Genomic DNA, 9,859 nt, shown 5'->3' on the forward strand with positions numbered 1-9,859 from the left:
TATAGAATGAGAAGGAAGGAACAGAATTGGAGAGTATGGGAGAAGGAAGATGTAAAAGAAAGAAGAGGAAATGTACGAAAGGGAGAAGGAAGAAAGAATAAGGAAGACAGATTTAGCGACTGAGAGAGAGGGGACAAGTAGAAGACTAGAAAAATGTTAGAAAGGAATTGACAATAGAAAGAAAGAAGAGCAAGAGAGATGAAGGAAAGAAGTCGTAAAAGAATGGTGACAGAAAGACTAAGAACTTATCCACGACATAAAAGAGATCAAGATGAGAGGCAAGGCAGAAAGATGCAAGAAGGAAGGATGGAAAAGAGGAAGTGAGACAGGGAATTAAGTGGGAAAGACGGAAGAAAGACAAATAAGGCGAGAAAAAGATGAAAATGAGAATATTGAATATGGTGAAAGATGCGAGAAAGAAGAATACAAAGCATGAGAATAAGAAACATGCCAAAAAAGGAAAATAGGGAGGAGATGAAAGAGAAAGAGTAAGGCTGTAATAATCAAGAAAAGGATAGCGATTCAGCTGAGCGAGAAGGCAGAGTGATGCGAGAAGGGAGGAAGACATAAAGAAAGGCAGAAGAAAGGCAAGTAAGAAGGAAATAAGAGGGAAAGAAGAAAGAATCATGCCAGAAGGGAGGAAGAGACAGGAAGAGAGACAGGAATTAAGGAAATGAAGAAGAGAAAAGTCAGACGGAAGGCAGAATTATAAGAGAAAGGAGGAAGTGAAGTGAAGAAGACAATAAAGCAAGGAAGGAGGAAGTAAGGCAGAAGGAAGAGAGAATGATGCGAAAAGAGAGGACGAGAAATGAGGAAAGGAAGAGAGAGGAAATAAAGTATCCTGAAGGCTGAAGGAAGAAGGAAGAGAGTATGGTTGAGGGTTAATCTAAGAAAGACCTGACACAGAAGTAAAAGAGTGTCTCTCAGAGTGGCACTTGAGCGTGAGAGTTGTCCCTCGAGTGCCACTTAAACGGGAGCTAGCAGGCCAGCTGAGTCATCGCTGAGAGAGAGAGAGAGAGAGAGAGAGAGAGAGAGAGAGGTGGAGGGGAAATGTGCGGGGAAAGAAAAGAGGGAAGACTGACGGGAAACTAGGACGAGAGATGGGTAAAGAGGGAGTAGGAGAGGAAGAGGGGTAGGCTGGGGAGAGGGAAGGGGAGAGAGGGAGGGAAAGAGAGGGGAGGGGAAGGGAGAGGAGGGTTGCGGAGAAAAAGGTTGAGTGGGAAATAAGGAGAGAGAGAGAGAGAGAGAGAGAGAGAGAGAGAGAGAGAGAGAGAGAGAGAGTGCATTACTCATGGTAACTCCCCTCTCCTCGTCAGTCATCATTTCCGAAAAATATAAAGTACTTTAGCGAAGACTGGGGAGAGAGAGAGAGAGAGAGAGAGAGAGAGAGAGAGAGAGAGAGAGAGAGAGAGAGAGAGAGAGACTAGGAGGAAGTGGAAGAGAGATGAAGGAGAACCCGAGATTTTACAGTTTGAGAAAATCCCACCAGTGACTTATACCAGGGCAATACCTCCCGCGGGACATCTCCATCAATACCTACATCTCCACCAATATCCCCTCCTCCAACACTGCCTCCACCTACATCATACTTTCACCAACATTATCACCTCCATCACTATTTCACCTTCATCATCATCTCCACCTCTACCACTATTTCATTTCCATCATCATCATCATCATCATCATCATCATCATCATCATCATCATCATCCCCACGGCCGTCACTATTTCACCTCTATCATCACCTCCTTATTTCACCATCATCTTCATCACCTCCATCACTATTTTACCTCTTCCATCTCCACCTCCATCACTATTTTTCCTCCAGCATCACCTCCTGTAGAACTATTTTATTTCCTTTATCATCACTACCTCCACAATCACCTCCTCATTTACTTCCACCTCAGTCACTGCCTCCACCTCCATCTCCACATTATTCTAAAGTACTGGTTCCTTCATCACCGCCTCCAAATGTGTCGCACCTCCACCAATGCTCACACCTCCATCACTCTCTTCATCTCCGTCGTCATCACCCTCACCTCCACCGCTACCTTCATTATCTCCTTTATCTTCATTATCACCATTAGTACCATCATCATCACCTTGACCGTCATTTCTGGCATCACCACTCACTATCACTATCATCACTTTCACCACCGCCGCCATCATCGCCACTATCATCACCACCACGTGTTCGCCATCATGGATCGTTTCCATCTTCACTATAAAGCCCACCACACCACCACCATAACTACCTGCACTGCCAGCATTACATCGTCTCACATCCTCACCCCGATAATCATTACACACTTACCGTACCTGCGTGTTCTTGGTGTAGCTCCCTTAGCGTTCTCCTCTTCACACAGATTACTTCAGAATCGTCCAGTGTCTTTAAAAATATCACTTGTCACTAGAAATTCACTTGAGAATCACACAAGACAGCCTCTCTACCCCTCCCACGCACGACCGATGGCTGCACTAATGTTGACAAGTTCGGGCACTGTCTCGACGCCTGGTTCATTCGTCTCGGTTTCTCACTCCGACACAGTGGCTTCGTTTCTCACGTGTAATTCATTTTTTTTTTTTTTTTTTAAGGTTTAAGAAATTTTATAACTTCCTTTTAATCAAAACTAGATTTCATTAACATAATTTTGGAACAGAGAACTTCTAGTATGCATTATTTGTGTGTTTATGCTTTCGAATTCACGTGTGTGTGTGTGTGTGTGTGTGTGTGTGTGTGTGTGTGTGTAAATCGACCTTTATCTTGCTACATACTTATCTATCTATCTAATAACATATCCTGCATGTGTAGCTGTTTGTCGTATTTCTGAGACAGATGACGAAGGAATATGTAACCTCCATTTTCTGACAGTGATTTGTGGACACCGTGATGCCATTAAATAGTGCCTGGCTTATCTGCCCGGCTGCTGAATGTGCCCTGTGACGCGGCGCTCATAGGTGTTTCGTTAATATCTGCAATAATTGAGGACTTCTTACTTCCATCCTTAAGTGGGAATAATGAGGTCGGGATAATGATGGTGATGATGATTAGGGGGCTTGATGATGATGATGATGATGATAATTTGAGGGCAAGATGATGATGATGATGATTTGGGGGCTTGATGATGATGATGATGATAATAATTTGGGAGCTTGATGATGATGATGATGATCTGGGGGCTTGTGTGTTCATTTAGCCTTCTCATTTGTACTCCTCTCGAAGGCAAGAGCTCACTCAACGTCATTTATCTCCCTTCCGTAGACGATTTTCTTCACCTGAGGGAAATTCCTGTTCTCTAATACGCCAAGAAAACGGCCATTATAAGTAATCCTCTGTCCCTTATGGACGTATTGAATTATTGTATATGCTAAACCCAGACGATTTTATTCAACCGAGAGAACTCCCAGGGCTCAAAGGATTAATACTCAGGCTCCTATAACTCTCCCAGAACTGAGTAAAATCGTCCCGTGGTTTCAGAATTATACATAAGAACTGATGGGACCATAGGAGGGGTAACTCACATTTTTTCCCCATCCCCTCTCAGACTGCTACTACTTGTCAACATGGCGATGTGAGTGTTTTCCTCGACTACAGCAGCAACTCAGCTTATTTCTTAGTTATCATTCACGTTTCTCCATCACTAATTTCCTCCCTTTATTCCCAGATCTACGGGCTCAGGATGGTGGCTGTGGTGCCCGTGACTGTGGTGGTGTGGGTGTGCGTCTTGGCTGCGGCCGCGTCTCAGCCCTTCCCTCACTCCCAGCCACACAAGCAGACAGACTTCAGGTGGAACGCCAGAAGGGTCGGCAACAAGAAGGTGGCCACGCTCACTATCAGGTAAAAAAACAACAACAACAACTGCTGCTACTGTTACTACTACCACTACTACAATAACAACTACCACTACTACTACTACTACTACTACTACTGCTGGTGCTACTACTACTACTACTACTACAACGATAATAATAAAAATAATAATAATAATAATAATAATAGTTTCGTTTTTAAAGGCTCCAATAGGCTTGCGTGCGTCGGCCTTGGTCACCTAATAGCGGCTTTCCATGCTGCTTGATCTCTGGCAGCTTCCCAGTAATAATAATAATGATAATACTACTACTACTACTACTACTACTAATAATAATAATAATAATACTGTGTCGTTGCATTGTTCATTTACGTTAACCATTTCATTTTAGATATTCTTTCTGCCACAAGACTATTTTCTTCAGTTTTGGGTAAACCTCTTGAAGTTTAAATGGGTAGCAGAATAATAATTACAAATAACTTCTTCCGTGCGACGAAACTTTTTGTGTTGCTCTCTGGGTACCTCTTTATTAACCTTTAGCGTGTGTGTGTGTGTGTGTGTGTGTGTGTGTGTGTGTGTGTGTGTGTGTGTGTGTGTGTGTGTACTCTCTTACCCACTGATCTTACTGGCTGTGTTCAGTGGCAGTGTGCTGTGGCAGTGTGAGGAGTATGCGATATGGCAGAGTGTGTGATTTGACAGTGTGAGGAGTGTGTGATGTAATTGTGCGATGAGTATGAGGTGTGGCGGTGGGAGGAGTATGGAATGTGCCAGTGTGAGGAGTATGTGATGCGGCATTGTAAGGAGTGTGTGATGCGGCAGTGTGAAGAGTGTGTGATGTGGCAGTATGAAGAGTGTGTGATGTGGCAGTGTGAGGAGTGTGTGATGTGGCAGTGTGAGGAGTGTGTAATGTGGCAGTATGAAGAGTGTGTGATGTGGCAGTATGAAGAGTGTGTGATGTGGCAGTGTGAGGAGTGCGTGATGTGGCAGTGTGAGGAGTGCTTGATGTGGCAGTGTGAGGAGTGCGTGATGTGGCAGTGGGAGGAGTATGGAATGTGAGTGTGAAAAGTGAAAGTGTGAGGAATATATGACGTGGCAGTGTGGAGAATAGCAGTGTGAGGAATATGTGATGTGGCAGCATCGTTAGTATGAGATGTGGTAGTATGCGGTGCAGCAATATACTCAGACCAATGAATCCTACAGGCGAGACGAAGAAAGAGACCGGCGCAGCATCCCTCTGGTGGATGCTGACGACGACTCAGGGGGGAAGAAGCCACACTGCCACCGACACCACCACGGCGAGGAGACCAGATCAGCGGTGTGGGTGGCTGACGGTGCTGACGGGGAGGCTAGACATCGGAAGGAAGGGCTGATCAGGACTAGCAGGGGCCTGACACCGCTGTTCCTGGCCGAGTCTAGCCTGGAGGACCGGAATAGCAGGCGCTCGAGACTCAATGATGTGAGACCTGGGGCGTCTGACCATGAGGAGCGACAGAGCAGAATACAAGACATATTCCAAGCGACTGGCTTTCACTTAAACCCTGCGGTACTCAAGAACACTACCAGAATATCCGCAGCTCTAAGACATGGCCAGAGGAACAACAATCGTGGTCAGAGAAGACGGAAAAACGGCAACGGAAACAGGAACAGAAATAACTCCAAGAAAAGGAGGAGAAAGCCCTCCAAGAACTGCCGTCGCCTGAAGGGGAAGATGAAGAGGAAGTGTCGTGCTGCGTTGCGGAAGTGTCGCCAACTGAGGGGTCGTGAGAAGAGGAAGTGCCGGGAGAGTGCAGTGAATTCGGTGCCTCAGAATAACGATAATAACCTCTTCAATTTCATCAAGGGAAAGAGTTTGAGTGAGTATTCGTGTCCATAAATAAGGTGGAAAGATGAGACAGAGTACATGGAGGGTAGTGTCATAGGAAGAAAGGTCGTTACTGAATAGGGACATAATGGTCTAGAGATTCAATTGTTGACATGTTTAGTTCATCAAGGAAGAGTCGAAGTGAGTATTTGTATCGAAGAACAAGCTGTAAAGTTGAGCAAAGAGAGTATATGAGGGAGGGTAGTGTGTGGTGGGGAAGGAGCTTTCAATGAGTGGGGAAATGATTATCTGAAGATTCTTTTGTCTACATCTTTAGTTCATCAAGGGAAAGTGTCTAAGCGAACATGCGTATCAAAGAACAAAGCGAAGAGGTGCGGCAAGAGAGCGTATAGGAGAGGGTCGTGTATCGTAAGAAAGGTCGTTATGGAGTTGGGACAGAATTACCACACGTGAATTATTTGTTCCATAGTTCCTCGGTCCCATCCAGTTCCATGTCAGTGACCAGTCTGTCTTTTTTGCATTCCATTCCCATATCACTAATAATTTATTGATTGATTGATTTATTTCTCAATCTAGTCCCATGTTATCAGCCAGTGTCTTTTTTTTCTTCAGTGCACGGTAAGGACGCGTGCCACTACCGGTACCTGAAGGAGTGCTCGAAGAAGGTGGGGATGCTGAGTGATCCATCAGGAAGCGGGGCCACCCTCATCAAATGCCACCTCAGGGATGTAAGTACGAGAGACACTTTTGCTGTCTCATTATAATGCTCGATCAGCCATGCACACTTGCTTGGGATGCACGAACACTTGAATCACCTACGCTACGTGAGAAATACTAGTATGCGTGTTGCTTTCTCTGTCACACTTACAATGTACGATCACCGCACTTACATAGCCGGATCACACGAACACGTGAAGCAACTACATTACTTCAGAGAGTTTAATATCAGTACACAGTGACACGCATATACGAACATTATGATATCAGGTTACATTGACACTTCAGGCACACACACACACACACACACACACACACACACACACACACACACACACACACACACACACACACACACACACACACACACACACACACACATTTTTTTATGCTCATATGTTAAAACGAAGAGGCTTTTTATCAGATTTCCTCTCAGATAATCCAGAATGAATGCAAAATGAAGAAAGTCAGTATTATTTATATACTGGAATAAATAATTGTTAAAGAGTACTAGGCAAAAATGGAGTACATGTCAAATAAATAGTGTCATGGAGGCACTAAGATCTCTTGCTTCCCTAATGAATACACCTGGAATTTTTATCATGATTCATAACATAAAAATTATCAACATAACCTTATCTCTTGTTTTGGTTGTGGAAAACGAGTCACTGCGTATTTTTTTTTTTTAAATGAATTTCTACAGCTGTTATATTCTATCCTGTGACATTTGTTGTGACTAGCTACCTTACACTTTCCTCTTGAACTTGGCCTAAATGTGCCTTCTTTTCCTGCGTGAATGCTGTGCTTTAGCCAAATTTTGATGCCAGGGTATGGTGCTGGTGACGAAGAAGTGCAATGGAAAGAATGCACAGGTGTAGTGTTTTTATGTTTGCTGTTTGGCCGTGGTAAATATGCCTCAGCAGGACGATAATTTCTACCTAGTTTTAGAAGGAATTACCTAAATCTGTGTCCGTTTTTCAGGAGTTTCTAAAGTGCATGGAGGAGCAGCGGCAACAGACCTGCGATCCAGCCTACCGCATCCGGGGCAACATGACGGCGATGAGGAAGAAGATCAGGGACGTGGTGTGGACGCCCAACAGCTGCCTTATATCAGAGGCGGTGGAGGGGTAGTGCAGCGTTCCTCCACCCATACTCTTATTCTCTTAAAAGGCCGGGAAAAGGTCTGAGTTGCATGCCATTGCTAGCTTGCAGGAGCCTGGGGGTTGCTGTGAACAAGTAGCCTGCAGCTGCTTTTCGTGGCTGCGGATTGCGATTACCGGAGCTACAAATCAACCACAACCGCTTCATGTGGTTATTTGAGGAGGCAAGCGCAGCCAAGACAGGGCCTATGTAGCCTGGAGCGTCTCAGTGGAGGAGGTTGGTTTTTGCTCAGGTGTGTGGAGCTGGACTGGTTCACGAACGATTTTACTCTCACCTCTTCAGTCGCAACTCAGGTTTGTTTTTCATGAAGGACAAGAACAGTGTCGAACCCTCCAACATCGTTCTTTCCGTAAGCACGTAATGTTTGTGACGAGGGGAGAATTACCGTGAACTGATTCGTTTTTATGCAGGAAGGACAATGCAAGGAAAAAGGTAGAATATTCCTGCATATCCTGTTTTTCCTGCATACCAAAATCTAAGTTATGAGAAAAAGTTGGTTGTGAGTTTGTTAATGAAGTTGGTCCCTGGGTGTCACGATTTGTAGTGACACGCGTAACTTCAGTGCTGCGGGCAGAAAATTCACCCCTTCAGCCAAAGGACCTCTTTTGTATATTAATTTTTCTACTGCTAGACGATTTTACTAAACAGTCGTGACATCTCTGGTAGTGCAGGGGGTTAATGGAGATTGTGTCGTAAAGCCACAATGTCGTGAAATGTTCAGACTATAGAATTAAGGTCAGTTCCACAATTTTTCCTTGTGCGGGCTCAGTTTTTCCGTTTATGTATATTGTTGCTAACCCTGTCACTACGAGAGGTGTCCCCAACGATGAGAAAATCTGTCTGACATCAGCAATAATATACCACAAAAGCGGTCACCGTACAGAAGAGGTTAAGGAATTTGAAGGAGCGACGGAGAAGATGCCAACACTGCACAAACCGAGGATGTTTTGGTGTGTGTGTGTGTCGGAAAAGTCCTGTGATGATATTATGTAGATACATAGACACCAGTGCCTAGATTTCACAATTATCACGTGTTTGTTGTAAGGTTAAGGACTGATGGTATAAACTGCAATTGCTGAATCATATAATGCTGGTAAAAATCTATCCTTTACTATGTTGAGAGCTGTGTTGACTGCCTGACTAATCAAACAGTTTTAGAATGTCAGCCAGGCACTATTCAAAGATCTCTTACCTTCGTGGCAGTTTCTTCACGACGAAGTACCGTATTATTCCTAAGACTGGTTAGCATGATGAATTTTGAAGGATAGCAGTGAAGCATGTAACTGAAGATAAGTCAAAAACTGGTCATGAAGAGAGGCGACTGACTCTTCAGTTGGATGTTTATTTAGCTGAATAATTTGCCATACCTGTCTGCTGCACACAAGCGTTTCAGGACCATGCTTTGAACCAGCCTTAAGCCTCTATGCCCTGGGTGCCACATTATGTCGTTTTTAGAGTCCTGAGGCATGTTTCTCCTCTTCAGCTGCTATTGACAACATGGTATTTCAGTGTACATAACATAAGCAACTGACAGGTGTCCTTGAAGCAAGTTGTCAGCAGTGGCACCAGAGCTGTTCACTGAGATTCGAAGAAAAAAAAAAACATGCGCGCTTGTTCTCACATGGTCTAGAGTGCCTTGAAAATGAAATAAAGGAAGACAATTGAAGATAAATTTAAATAAAGGAAGACAAAAAAAAAAGTAATAAGTATTGACTGTAGAGAAAGCAGAGCATATGCAGAAACGAATTGGGGAACCTAAGAAGAGAAAAACACGATGAAAATAAGCAATATGTAGATTTTGCTACACCTGAAGACAGTCTCTCACCTTTGTGTATGTTGCTGCCAATGCCTATCAAGATTTTAAAAAAGGAGGAAAGGTGAAAGAAATGGCGCTTATTTCTCGATTCACTTATTATTCTCTTCATATGTCAAAGCGGAAAATAACTCTCGTATATATTCCTTCGGCAGAGACATATATATCCCCTCATACCTCGGTTAATTACGAAAAATCGGGCCACCATTTTCTGTATATAGTTTTTTTTAGCACAATGGCAGCGTAATCTAAAGTGTGGTTCACATACTGCGCCCAGGTTTGCCACTCACCTGTTGAATTCTTGTATGTTGGAGGGTCGTTCAGTTAGTGTTGTAAATTTCTACTCTGCCTTATCAAATTAGTAACCAACCATACAATCAATAGGTAAATAGAATCAGCCACGGATAATCGCTAAATAGGTTATGGGTAACAGATGATGATGTTGGGAGGGCACTAGTGACACTGACTGAGCCGTCCACACATGACACAAGGATTCGCTAGCTGAGTATCGAGATAGGTGTACTAAATGGACCACAC

At 43.9% G+C, this 9,859-nt stretch overlaps 1 protein-coding gene across 1 annotated transcript in view; it reads left to right on the plus strand.

The window, feature by feature from the left end:
* Positions 1-8,751, plus strand: part of LOC145398994 (uncharacterized) — a 32,915-nt gene extending 24,164 nt beyond the window's left edge. Inside the window, exons 2-5 of the mRNA XM_080271726.1 lie at positions 3,666-3,838; positions 5,010-5,662; positions 6,244-6,359; positions 7,330-8,751. Of these exons, the coding sequence (XP_080127852.1) occupies positions 3,681-3,838; positions 5,010-5,662; positions 6,244-6,359; positions 7,330-7,479 (1,077 nt within the window). The 5' untranslated portion in view covers positions 3,666-3,680 and the 3' untranslated portion in view covers positions 7,480-8,751. The remainder of the gene's footprint in view (positions 1-3,665; positions 3,839-5,009; positions 5,663-6,243; positions 6,360-7,329) is intronic.
* Positions 8,752-9,859: the final 1,108 nt, after the last annotated feature.

This window comes from Coenobita brevimanus, chromosome 5, assembly GCF_032717465.1.
Source record: "Coenobita brevimanus isolate Jiangsu-jjx chromosome 5, ASM3271746v2, whole genome shotgun sequence".
NCBI classification, from domain to species: domain Eukaryota; kingdom Metazoa; phylum Arthropoda; class Malacostraca; order Decapoda; family Coenobitidae; genus Coenobita; species Coenobita brevimanus.